This window comes from Monopterus albus, unplaced genomic scaffold (genome assembly GCF_001952655.1).
Source record: "Monopterus albus unplaced genomic scaffold, M_albus_1.0 scaffold68.1, whole genome shotgun sequence".
In the NCBI taxonomy this organism is placed as follows: Eukaryota; Metazoa; Chordata; class Actinopteri; order Synbranchiformes; family Synbranchidae; genus Monopterus; species Monopterus albus.
This window is the reverse complement of record NW_018127948.1, coordinates 46,933-61,311: the sequence shown is the minus strand read 5'-3', so window position 1 is coordinate 61,311 and position 14,379 is coordinate 46,933. Positions and strand designations below refer to the sequence as shown.

The window sequence follows — 14,379 nt, the reverse complement described above, 5'->3', positions numbered from 1 at the left end:
GTTAAAACAATCAATGACATGGTTGTTAAATATTCATTGATCAACACACTGAATCACAGGTCCCTGATTTATTCAAGGCCACTGATTCATTCTGAATAATTGAACAGGTTCAAGGACACCTGTGATCCTCAGCAGTATGCCCAAACGCAAACTGTACAAAAACACTCAAAAAGAGTTGTTTTTTTTTTTACAACTTTAGACAAGAACTTCTCACAGATATATTATGAGTGGCCACACATGCAGACACATAATGTATGCTGTGCTGTGCCGGTGGTTTTGACCGAGAAGCTAGCGTAACATTTAGCTGATTACTGAGTTAGTTGATTGATAGAAAATTAGTCAGTAACAAATATGATGAATGTTTAATTATTTAAGTCACTTAAGTAATAATGCCAGTTGCAGCTCCTCAGCTTGGACTTGGACCAGTGATTAGACTAAAAGACATTTAACATGAGATATCACCCATTTCTTTCGTCAGCTGTGACACACATTTTTCATCATTTTCTGAAAATAATGTGTTTGGGCTCATTGTCGTGCTGCCGAATGAACTTGGGACCAATCTTCACTGGTGGTGTTGTGTGATTCATAAGCAGCTTCCCTCTTCTGAAACCAAACCTACACCCTTGTTCCTGTCCAATCATGAGCAGTGACTGAAATCTTTCCTCTCAAACAGTCGTACAAGTTAATACTGGGGCCCATGTGCAGTTTATATGAATCAACTGTTCCTAAACTTTGAAATAAACCAAAGTGTGATATTGCTGAGCTTATGTTCATTTTGATGTGTGAAAAATGACACATGGCGTGAAACACGAAGTAGTTCTGAATAGACCAGGACAGGTGCTACCGGATGAACTGATTATCACATTAGTTCACAGATTTAACAGTACAGATTGATACAGAAACAATACAAGTGGAGTGTCTCAAACTACTGTATCTGTGTCATAATTACCTTCTTAGCCTGAACATAAGAAATATCCATCCATCCATTATCTATACCACTTACTCCTGAATAGGCTTGCACACACACCCACACTCACTCCTACGGGCAATTTAGAGTCACCAGTCAACCTCAGCTGCATGTCTGTGGACTGTGGGAGACAGCCGGAGTACCCGGAGAGAACCCACGCAGGCACAAGGAGAACATACAAACTCCACACAGAAAGATACCAGGTTGGTCCTCCTGTTGTGAGCCAACAGCGCTAACCACTGCTCCACCATGCTCCCCTATAAGAGAATATTTTTCTGGAAATGGGGTTTGAAAAAAGTAGGGTCATCTAATATTTGAGACAGTTATGTGTTCACAACATAATGAGTGTTTTCAGTCTATTTACAGCGAGTCTTTCAGAGTTAGTCAGCCCTAAAAGTGTTTGTTTAGACAGGTTTAATGTGTGGGAGTTTGTTTTGCTGCCATGGAGGAAATAAACCAAGAATGAGTTCATAGTGTCTCCCAACATCTTTTCTGTAGAAATGAACCAGGGAGAAAACCTGTCAAACAGCCCAGAGTTCCAGCCGTCACAGATGATGAACTCATAAAGACAGTCAGATGCTCACTGTCAGGGAAAATGACTGTGACTGCTTCAACAGCCTGACAGGAGAGAGTGTGAGTGTGTGACTGACCAATAAGATGCAAAAATAACAGTTTTACATATTACTGTATCAGTAGATTCTCTTATACAAGTGAAGAGGCTTTAGTGGTGGGTAAACACAATAACTATATGCTCACACTATAAAGTCTGATATTGACAATGCAATACAGTACTAAGGCAATGTAACACTTGAACCACCCTGAAGTACCTCAAAGCACAAGAATATAGTCAGGGAGTAAACTTGAATATAATCCCACTTGACAACAAGGCTGTTAGTATGTGTGTAATAGTGCACAAGGTGTTCCAGTCTAAGAAAATAATGGCTAAAGTGATGTTTCCTCCCTTAAGTGAGAGTTAAATGTTAATTTGCATGACTCATCTATATAGTTGCTATGGCTTCCTCCAGATTAATCTACCGTTCACACTGATTAAAACTGTAATTAACCCACTGATTCATATTATGTTTGAGATGTACTGATACGTGATATTAAGAACACCTGCCAGGAGATACAGAGTATTTTCCATGACTGTGACCCAAAATCAGCTCAATGGAAAAATACTCCACATCTTATACACTGTGTCTTAACTTAAAGTCTAATGTAATGGCCATAGCTTATTCAATATGTGGCAGATAACCTGTTATTACAATATTCACTTTCATGGGCTTATGACCTTCATTCTGTGTTTAAACCATTATAATGATGTTACATTCTCCAACCCTCACCTGATCTACCCTCACACTGTTTACCACTTGGTGAGCTGCTGAACATTAACACTTGGCTTTCAAGAGGAGAAAATACAAAAGAAAGCTTAGCAAATATACTATTCAAACAACCCTGCCAATGTCCTTAACCAATGCCATGACCTTCGTTCCCACTGCTGAGTACTGGCCCTATCACTTTTTAAAAGCCTGCTTTGTGTAATCCACTCTTCAGTAATTTCACTGTTTTCTTCTTCATAGAAACTGTTGCTACGCTCATCTTTGTGACTTTTAGTTACTGTAATTTTAGGAGTTACTTCAACAGTTGGTGGTGCTAATTTTTCAGCATCTATCCATTAAACCATTGCAGAAGAACAAAGCACAAGATACAATGCTTTAACAATTACTAATGAGAAGTAAAGTCCAGCAGATCCTCACCGTAAAATTTTGGTAGTCTTGAATAAAAGCAACTGTTACTATCAAAATAGTTGCTAATTTTCTGTTAATCAACAAACAATTTTGGCTCTAATTGCGTATTCTGTAATAATGCTTCATAATTTATGTGTATATTAAGTACAGGGACTAAAATATATTTCCCTGACCACCTCCGACACAGTCCCGACACCAAACCCGGTGTAATCTCTGTGAACCTGAATGCATCTGCTGATCTGTGTTACACGACCGTCAGGATGATGAGGCTTCTTTCTGAAATACTTTGAACCTTTCAAGCTCTCCGACTGTCACAGGCTCTGACCTTTGTGACGGATGCTCAGCTCAGCAGTGTAGCTGCGCGCCACAGCTAAGGTGTTGGCATTTCCGCTCCTGCAGCTCACTGCAGTTAAACCTGGGACAGCTACAAACATTTCATCTTTACCTTCAGCTTATCAACAATAACATTTTGTTGTCAGTTGATCTTGTGTGAATATATTTAGTCCTGTCTGTGTAATTGTCTGCTGACACTTACATTAGCACCGACAGTAGCCTAATAATAACTCTTACTGGTACCACTGTACGCTAACACCTTGATTTAGCATTTCTAAGCACATAGCCATTTATTAAATGATTTATTACACACTATAATGCAGCTACAGGAGCATAACATGTGTTATTTGCCAGCAATTTCAATTTCTGATGTGAATTATTTTAGATTCTTACAACTGTGTTTTAATTTATTAGTTTAAGTTTATTTGTTTAAAATCAAACAAATGACATGCAAATTAAATTAATGGGCAAGGAGACAGAATTCTTGTATTTGCCTATAAATAGTCACACTGTTAAAATGTCAAAACAAGATAAAACTGCAATTAAAGTGTTTTTTAAACTGTGCCTATAAAAATTCTCTTGTATCTGAATGAAAATAGATTTTTTTAGACATTTTATACATTTATATATTCCACATGTAGCTGTAGTTGTTGACAAAATACTGTGCATAAATAACCACTTACAGTGTAGTTTTATAAACCATTTATCAATTCTCTATACAAGGCTTATATATGCTAAATAGAGACTAACTTATTATTCATGTAGTAAATAAAGCAAAGTGATGAAGAAAATGCACAGGTAAACCCCACTTTAAGTTTTTAGACAGAATCTTAATGAAAATTAGTCTCAAAATGTGAAGTTTTTATGAGGCCCTTTCATGAGTTATAGAAAGAAAGGAGGGACATTGTCTGTAAACTGCAGTTGTGTGAAAAGAATGCTGAGCAAGTTAACGTGTGACTGTATGGAGCGTGACACCTTGTGTATTGTTTGACACATTCATTTACACTTAATCAGTTTTCAGTCTAGGAAGTGGAAACTGTGAAATTGTGTGTGTGAAGCTTGTCTGCTTGAAGGTTGTTTCATAAAAATGATTAGCTCTGTTTTGTTGTTTTGTCTGCAGTTCAAGGGTTCATAATTCAGGCTGCATAAAGCTTTTTCTATAACACATACATACGTAAATACTTGGAAATAAGGGAACCCCAGTGCACCAAAGAATATAAATAATATAAAATAAGCCAAACTAAAAATTCTCCCTATTCATTAGTATAAACGATTTCCTAGACATTTACCCTCAATATGAAAGTAGTCAATCCAGTTTTATTTTAAGATATTGTTTGGATGTTTATGTGGTCCATACACTCAGACTAAAATAATACGTCTACTTTCAGTTACAATGCAGAACGTTGTGTGAGGTTGTTCTAGGGTGCTGGAGATATACAGAGTGGAGGTTTAAGTGTCTAACATGCCTGATTTCAACAGGGGATACCAGGATTTACATCTAAGTTGCTTTAACCAGACCTCAATTACAGAGCCAGCGGACAGGAAGATGCTCAAACAGGTCATTTTGAAAGACATTAACTTAAATGTTGTCATTTGTGTCATTTTGTATTTTACTTGCGCAACTGGCTTCAAATACTGGAGCTCCTGGTTCCAAATCATTTGGTTTGTAAGTTCAAATTATTGATAAGATATGAAAATTTAAAATTTAATTGGGAAGATGCCACTGCTAAAACTGACCTTTGAGAAGACGTCTCACTCTGTGGGAGTTGTTACTTCCACCAAACAGGTTATCATTGATCTGATCCAGATCAATGATTTTAGGACCAATTTTTCACAAGGGACCTGTTTGTATGAGCAAATGCTGTGCCTTGATGAAGGTACATCCACCCTCTGAGTGCTCTTGTTTGAACTGAAACACTCAGTCCACCCTGATTGCAGTGTTACAGAGTGGAGCATCCTCCCTCTCAAAAGATCTTTGGCTTAGTACAGTCATCAACTGCAGAGAGCACTTTAACCAGACAATAGACGTGTTTAATTTTGGTCTGGCATAAAGATATTCATAGAATTAACTGTGATTAACAACAACTGATTTGTAGTATGCACCTGAGACATTTGTCGTTTCAAGCAGTGAAAGCAACAGTCAGTGTGGGTCAAAAATAAGAAGCTGCTCTTTGCTGATGATAAATTTTTGGGGCTCAGAAAATTCAAGCATTTTACCAACTTCACTGTTAGAACTCAAAAAGTCATTCACACACTGCAACTATCCCTGGGATATGTTGTATTTCACTGCAGTAGTGCAGCATCACACTGGCAGGCAGATCAGAGCCGTGTACAGGAAAGAAAGGGTCAAATTGTGTTTTAGCCAATACAGCCTATACTTAACCTCTAGAGTCCTGAGCTTTGGAAACCCAAGCTGTGCGGTCCTCATATGAGGACGCAGGGACTCTAGAGGTTAAGACGGGCATGGGACATCTGTGCTCTTAAGAAAACAAAACTAGACTCACAGACCATAACCAATGAAGTCATAGTATATATCAGATATGTTAAGGTTGTTAGGGGGAATTTTAAATTCCAAATAATCATGTTGATAATAATGATAATGATATCAAAAATACTATATTATCTACTCCTACAATTTCTGATTTTAGCCTTCACAGCAACTCAAAAGCTCCTCATTAAAAAACTATTACTACCTGTAGATAAGAGCACCTTACTGGAAGTTGTAAAGGGGCATGTTTAAACAGTAAACCCTTAAGCTGCTTGCATAATTATTAAAGAACATCGGACCTCAGTGTGGAAAAATGCACTTCCAAGAACTGTTTCAGATAAGGTAGCTTTCACCTTCAGCAACTCTGATAGCTGCAGGTTTGTTCTGCCACATGGAGCCACTTCTGGTTGAAAAGCCACTGCTGCTAATTGTTAGCTTATTTGAAAAAAGAAAAGTTGCACCTACTCTGACGATATTTGGCTGTCTATAATAATTTAAAGTACAGTGGCCTGTTGCAGTCCAGGTTTTTTAGAGCTTTTGTTGTACAACCCTTTTTTCAACTGTAAAAAATGTGCCAAACCTGGCAGAGTGAACCCAGCATGATATGAAGATCTGTTGTGTCTTTGGTTTCACTGAAACATGGCTACACATTACCACTGCAGACACGGCCAATCGAGCTGGACAGGCAAATTTGCTACTGAGCTGACAGCAAAACATTGCTGTCCAGTAAGACTTGTGGTAGCAACAAGGAGAGGCGCGCAAATGCTGTGGTGGTGTCCAAACCTTGCCATCATGATGTGGCAGCCATATTATCTGACCAGAAACTTCATTGTGTGTTATTAATGTGATTAGAAGAAGCTAGACTTCTAAATAATGTGTTATATGTTTTGCTAACTGTTGAAATTTGTGTTGTAAAATACAAACAGTGAGTAAAAACAAATGTTTTATCCAACACCAAATGACCTAAAAAGACTTGATAAGAGATTTGAAAGGATTTAGATTTGACAGGTGGATTCACAATTCGATTCGATATAATGCTAATAAACCTCATCATCCATGCAGATGATGGTGCATAGTGTAAATGTACAAAAAATACTGTAAATTAATAAACACTTAAAATGCCCTTACATTATATGTTTAGTGTATAATTACATTAGTGTCTTATAAACTATTTACTAACTCTTTGTTAAATGTTAAAAGTTAAATATAAATGTAAAGTAAGAAGGGTTCAAACAAAATGTTACCATGTAAAGTATGTGTGGCTGTCAAAATCTGTTAGTCCTTGTTGCAAAGCTTGTGCAAGGCGTTAAAAAATTGTAGTATATCGAGAATGAAATAATGAATAAATAAAGTGGAGGAAAAGTGTCACCAGTGACGGCATGACAACAAGAGATGGGCCCTTGAAAAGGCCCAGACGTCAAACAGTCAACAACAGCAGCATTCAAAAGAATCCAGTATAGATCAGATGCCATTTTAGCCTGGGTGTCCTATTTCTTTTTCATAATCACAGCCTCTGGTGATTGCAGAGAGTTATTGATCACACTGATTGTAAGTATTCAGACATGAGATGTGTCTGTGATTGTTCCATGAAGAAACATGGCGCCTCCCCTCGTGTCATTTAAATAAAAGAAAGACAGGCAAGGAGACATTTGGATCACAGGATGTCTTGCTCCCATGTGACACCAGCAGTAGTTCAGAACCCCAATTTACAAACTGAATGGATTTCCCATTTCAATGAGGTCTGAAAGGCTTGAAACGTTCTGGGGTGCATAGTGTGATGATTAATGAGGGGAAATGAAACATGACAAATACAATGTACATATCAGACAGACTTCAGGGTGTTTGAGGTAAGAGCTGTAAACAGGGAGCTTGATAAATTGATTTCTCTGAGGCATCACAGTTTTAAGAAATGAGAATTAATGTTACATCTGCACTACAGTCAGGGTTTGGCTGAAAGAAAGCTGCTAATTTCATGGTTAACAACTCTCTTTCTTCTTTGCAACTATTATTTTCTTTATTGATGCATCTAACAGTTTTTAATTGACTGTTTAATCTTTAAAATGTTTTTAAAAATAGTTGCAATAACCCCACAATCTTAAATTTCATTAAGAAACTGCAGTTAAGTGGAACTACGGAACTCAAGACACAACATGGAAGACCCTGAAAACTTTCAGATAAAGTTGCATGCAACGCTGATTCGCAAACAGAGTCCACTGTACATGGAGAGTCATCAGAAGGAAATAGTACCTGTGACCTCATTACAAAAGTCAACATCTGAAGTATGCACGGCGGCATCTGGATAAGTTGGAGCCATGTGGAAACAAACAGGCGCTGTAGACAGATGAAATTAAAATTGAGCTTTCTGGCCAGAGTCACCAAATCTGTGTTTAGAAAAGATGAAAAGGATGCCTACTGCCTACTGGTCAGCATACATGTAAAATATTGTGATTGGGGTTGTGTGGTGGTGTTGATAAAGGGAAGAATGGGTTCCACCAGTGAGGCAAAGCAAATCTCAAAGTCAATAATGAACTTCTTCAAGAAATGCTGACAGGTTTGGAACAGCCCTCACAGTCCCCTGACCTGAACACACTGAAAATCTGTGGGTAGATTTTATATGTGCTGTATGTGCAAGATGCCCTAAAGTTTCCTGAGAAGCTGAAGTGATCTGCAAGAAGAGTGGCTGGACACTTCAACCAATCACAGAAAGACTTTTACTGTAGCTGATTAGAAAAAGCAAATACAAATTGTGACATCGTGGTATTGTGATATTGTGATATTGTGATATTGACCTGAAGCCTATTATAGTATATACAGTCACTTCAGAAAAGATTCCCACCCCTTCACTTTTTGCACATTTTATGGCTTTGTAAATTCATATTGAAATGGAAAAAATGCAATTGTAAAATGTGCAAAAAGTCAAGAGGTGTGAATCCTTTCTGACACACCTGTATCTATGCATGAGGAATTCATAACAGTTGAGAACTTAACATAGTTTGACAACTGCCTCAACTAATGTGAAATAACTCTTAAATGTTCTGGAACAAGCCTTTTACAGTAGCTGCAAAGAAACTGATCAATTTTGGTTAAAAGGAGTGATAACTGTTCAAATTTTAGACAACATTTGCTGAAATGTCTTAAATAGTTGCTATATGTAGGAAAAGTATGTCAGAACACCTAGAAGGGATTGGCTCAGGTGTTCACTTGAACTGATTAGATTTTTGTGGTCAAAGGTCAAAGGCCAAGGTCATTAACCTCACTTCTGTCCCATACCCATGAATTCTATTGGTTGGCAGAGGCATCCATTCGAGAAGTGGTGATTGTAGTTTTGGATCTGTTGAGCAATGTACTGTATGAAAAATAGCCCCAGTACTTGCATTATTAGTCATTTTAACTATCTGTGCTCCTGTTTAACTGTCTGTGTACCAGTAACCATCTTAAAGCTCTGTCCACCTTTCACTGTAACCTCCTTGTCTCTGATCTGCATCTGGGTGATGTATGAGTTGTGACATGTTGAGACACAACCGGAGCTGCTCTTGATGTTATTTTATTGCATCCCTTGTTTATCAGCAAGGACCATGTTATGGTAGCCCCCTCACCAGGAGGGTGAGGGAGGACTGAGGTTGGACTCAAGTTTGCAGACCCAGGTGCTAGGGGTAAAAACATGACGGTAGCAGGTAAAGAAAGAGAACACAAAGTATCAAAAGAACATAACATGGGAAAGCACGGTACTTGGATATGTATGATATGTAGTGTAGTGTAAATGAGCGTAGCTCGTAGGTAGTGTGGTAGAGTCAAGCCAAAACGCACAGTGTCTGTCAGCGTAGCATTCTACCAACATGTACAGTCCGCGTTACTATGTTAATGTTCCAGCCAAGACGGCGCGTCTGCCAGAGGTTTATAAAGAGGCAACGGTAATCATCGGGATGCACCCCAGCTGGGTGCATCGACCAACCAGTCGCTAATTACTGGAATGCAACACAGCTGAGGTGCAGAGCCCACAGGATAGAGGAGAGAAAGACGAAGGAGAGGCAGCGGCCGCCGAGCGGCCCTGACAGACCAGGAGTGCAATTAATATTTTTTCTTCTTTTTGAAACACTTACACTTGAGATGAGAAGGAAAAAAAAGGCTATTCTTTCACCCCTGCCATTTATTTGGTTTTCTTTGATTTACAACACAGATCTCTGGGTTTTCTCTTAAATGGGTTCCAAATTAGCAAATTCAATGTGAATTGAAGGAATTGGAAATATTGGAAAATGATGAATGTGACAGTGAGTTGAAATCAAAGAAACTACTCAGGTCTACACAGTACATTTGTTGATTTTTCTTGTTTTGCCATTTTAGGTTGTTTTTTCCCACTTGTTTGTCTTTTAAATTGAACTCCATGGAGGCTGAAGAACTGATTGCCTTTTTATAAACTGCAGCTGTCACCACTGAGGTGACAATAACCTTTCATTTGGTTTGTTTGATGAATTCTGTCAATGAGCTCTGGACACATCTGGGCTGTTCTCACAGTTGATCTTCAGAAAGCAACATCAGACATTTTGAAAAACAGTCTCATTTTAAGGAAGGAGATGGTTGATATTTTTCTTAAATAGCATTCTCCTGAAATGGTTGTCATGATGCTTTTATTTTGATATGAGATTGAATATTTTATGGCACCGCTAAGGGTGAAATGAAATGCCAGACATCTATGTGCCTTTATAAGTGTCAGTTTGCATCACTGAACCCTTTAGATATATTTTTATATGTTTAAGGAAATTTGTCTACAATTTTAATGCAGTGCCCTGAAAATGCTTGTGAAATTAAGTAAAGGATCTGAAAACGTCTCCTGCCACTGTTTCCTTTAGTAATAACACAAAATAACAAATCAGATCTGAGACAATATTTCCAATTATTTTATTTGAGATTGAACATATGGCTGTGAGTGAATGCTAACTGCTGTTAAGCATGTCATTAGTTTTGCAGGTAAAGTCACGAGAATTTAGCATCTGGACATCATGAATTTCTGTACCATGACAATCCATTCAATAGTTATTCACATATTTCAGTCTGGGGCACACACTGACTGACACACTAACACCTCTAGCACCACACCGCTACTGTGACTAATATCAGCCTGAACAAAGGCTCATTCTTTTTTTCCTGTGACCGTGTGAATGTGTGGGTGAGTGTACCAGCTGTTATTTTGCTTCAGTAGTCGGTCAGTATACAGTAGATGTTTACTACATGTGAGTCTATTCCAACCAACTGTATTCCCAGTTCATGAGTGCTACTGGGTTGCTAATGAAATGTCAATTACCAGTATCGCTCATCTGTGGAGCGCACTCTGTTTAATTTTCTTGCTTTATCAATACGACCAAATATAGCTGTTGTGGTCAAATCAATCTGTCTGCACACATCCAGTTTCAACTCAGCTTGAATTGTTTCCTGTTTGACTCATCATCTCATATCCACCTGCATCCCATCTGCTTTTCATCATGTCACTGTATCTTGTGTTTGTTTTTTTTTGTCTGCTACTCTGAGTCTTTATCTTTGGCTGCTTCCTGTGCTTTCCATTGTGAATATTTCATGTACAAAACACTTAATACAATGAATCAAATGGAGTAGCCTTTAAAATACCCCCAAAACACTGCATACAAAATTCAGCAAAACTCACACGATCACTCCTCAAAACACCTCATGTTCACACAAGTGTAATGCTTATTACAAAGTTACATATTTAGATTGCAAATTTGCTTATAATTCAAGCATCATGACCTTGATGTGAGTTGCAGTATTACAACGCATTTTTTATAATGCCAGTATATATGAGTATACTGTAAATATGGGCGAATCCAGGGGTGGCTAGTGTCTCCCCCAGAATCTGGTTGGTCACCTCTGCTAGAATCAAAATATGATGCTTGTCAATATTAATAAATGAAAAGTGAAAAACAATGAAACATTGTTGACCTAAATACAACTACTAATTTTTCTGATGCTTTATAATTGATATTGGTCAAAATATCATGGTATGTGCATTCATTTCTCTGAATGTGTTGGCATTTGGGGATGGACCACTGTGCAGCAGCGATGTCCCCGGCTAGGATTAAATAATGAGCACAGCCAAAGTTAGCTAAAGAAAGAACTATGTGTCTCATTTTTACACAAAATAAACAATACATGTTTAATAATGTATGGCTTAGTATTTTATAGAACTATGGATTTAATTTACTTTTTACATGTATTTCAAATGTGCTACCCATCTCTAGAGTCTGTGCCCCAGCCTGGCCACACTATCCAGAAATTTCTAGCTCTGCCACTGACTGTACAGAATACAGAGAACGCAATGAAATACAGCCACAGCCATCATCTTGTACCCTGAGAATGTGAATAAACTGGAATGCTGAGTCAGACTGTACTCCATTTTTGCTTACAACAAAACTGCATCTTCAACAGATAAAATAATTGTTAAAATTTTTTCTACATAACAAAATACATTTGAAATCTGGACCTCTGAATAAATTAAGATTAAGTTATTTGTATCATCTTGAAGAAATGACCATTGAATATTGTCGATGAGAAGTTGAAGCCTTTAATTTTAGAACGTGTCATGGCAATCAAGAAATACTGTCACTCTGAAAAAAATGTCCATGACTTTTTTTCTGAAACATCTAAGCAGTGGAAACAAACTTGTATTGACAAAAAATCTCTTGTGTCCTTGGAAAAGAATATGTGTTTTTATTTCATTCTCTTAAAAATGAAACATGTCAACTATTCAGCTTATTGTTTTTCTTCCTCCAACAGAGCAGATGGGTGAAAGCTGAGACGGCAGAAGGAAAAACATAGCAGGAAAGAGCACAGCCATGGGTGACGTCTCACTTCCTGGGCTGGAGATGATGGATGAACTGTGGGAGAACAGCAGCTCCACCAGTCCCTCGCCTGGTCTCCCACTGTTTCTGCTCATGTTCAACGACAGTGATCTGAATGAGACCCTGTTCAACACCACCAGGGCTCCAGTTTCTCCAGATACCAGTGTGGAAGGGATCCTCATCACACTCATCTACATCATTGTTTGCATCATTGGCCTAGGTGGAAACACTTTAGTCATCCACATTGTGCTGCACTACTCAAAGACAGAGTCAGTGACCAATATCTATATCCTCAACTTAGCCATTGCTGATGAGCTGTTCATGCTCGGCCTGCCCTTCCTGGCAGTGCAGAATACCCTCCGGTCATGGCCCTTTGGCTCCTTCATGTGCCGACTGGTCCTGACTGTCGACTTCATCAACCAATTCACCAGCATCTTCTGCCTTACTGTGATGAGCATTGACCGCTACCTCGCTGTGGTCCACCCCATTCGGTCTTCAAAGTGGCGTCGCCCTCAAGTGGCCAAAGTGGTGAATGGCACAGTGTGGGCACTATCGTTTCTTGTTGTTATGCCTGTGGTGATCTTTGCCAACATCCAGAAGGCAGAAGGCCTCTGTAACATTGCCTGGCCTCAGCCGACTAACATCTGGCAGGCAGCCTTCATCATCTACACCTCTACCGTAGGATTCTTCTGCCCCCTTCTTATAATCTGCCTCTGCTACTTGCTCATTGTCTTTAAGATTCGCAGCTCGGGTAAGAAAGTTCACGCCACCTCAACCAAGCGAAGGAAGTCAGAGCGTAAAGTAACACGCATGGTAGTGATTGTTGTTGCTGTATTTGTCTTCTGCTGGTTGCCTTTTTATGCCCTCAACATCATCAACCTGCTGGTGGACCTGCCTTCAGAGTACCGAGGGCTTTACTACTTTGTTGTAGTGCTTGGCTACGCTAACAGCTGCGCCAACCCCATTGTCTACGGCTTCTTGTCAGACAACTTCAAGAGGGGTTTCCGGAAAGCACTCTGCCGCTCCACGAGAAAGGTAGAGAACCAAGGGCCCATGGAGCACCAGCAGCAGCAGGAGGAAGGGAGGAGGGCACTCATGCCCAGGGAGAGCCTGCGACGGGTGATCAGGGTTGAAGAGGAGGACGATGAAGAAGACGTCTCAGAAATGACTGAAATCTACAGAATCGCCCAAAATGGTAACAGCAGCTTCCAGCCACAGAGCTCACAGCTCTCAGAGAAAGGAACGATTCCAGGCGCAAGAGAACTGTCATCCCCAGAAAAGAAGGACAAAGCTGGGGACATGAAAGGGAAAGATCCGGTCAACGGGCCCACACTCACTGCACCATTAATTCTCAATGGAGCCAAAAATGGCAGCATTAAAACTCTGCCAGAAGAAAACCTGGATCAGAGCACCTCATTAGAGATTAGTTATTTATAAAGTAAAATATGGATTCTAAGCTTATTTTAGCTCAAGTGAACTCAGTATTACAACACAAGGCAGCCTGCTTCAAACCAATAACATACAGTTGCTTGAAATGAAAAAGCCCATTAAAGCTACAGTATGTAACTTAAGGTAGCACTAGGATGAAACTCCAAATCAATCCACTCTGCTCTGCCCAGAGCTCCCTCTCACACTCTGCCCAGCTTTTCAAATATTTGTCATTATTAAATTACAATAAATGAGAATCCAACAAATCTTAATGATTTAAGCGGAAATAATTAAAAATCGGGTTGTTAGAGAGGTCAATCCTGGTCAAAACCTTATACAAGCTAATAATGCTGCGCTGCTGCCACTGCTGTTCAATGACTCTGGATCATGGGAGGCTTCAACAGCACCTTCCCACATTAGGGGTTTTTCTATTATACGAACCTGCCAAAACATGTGGAGCCTAGTAACACTTGTCACAAACTCTCAGATTTGTTTTCACTGCCCACAGCCCTTGTTGGAGGTGTGTTCTGGGAGCTACATGTCAGCACCCCTCAGGAAATCAAGTTC

The 14,379-nt window shown here is 39.2% G+C and overlaps 1 protein-coding gene across 1 annotated transcript in view; it reads left to right on the top strand.

Annotated features, from left to right (window-relative positions):
• The window catches only part of LOC109962813 (somatostatin receptor 3), an 18,565-nt gene extending 4,559 nt beyond the window's left edge, over positions 1-14,006 (top strand). The window contains exon 2 of the mRNA XM_020604838.1: positions 12,320-14,006. Within this exon, the coding sequence (XP_020460494.1) occupies positions 12,379-13,821 (1,443 nt within the window). The 5' untranslated portion in view covers positions 12,320-12,378 and the 3' untranslated portion in view covers positions 13,822-14,006. The remainder of the gene's footprint in view (positions 1-12,319) is intronic.
• The last annotated feature ends 373 nt before the right edge of the window (positions 14,007-14,379 follow it).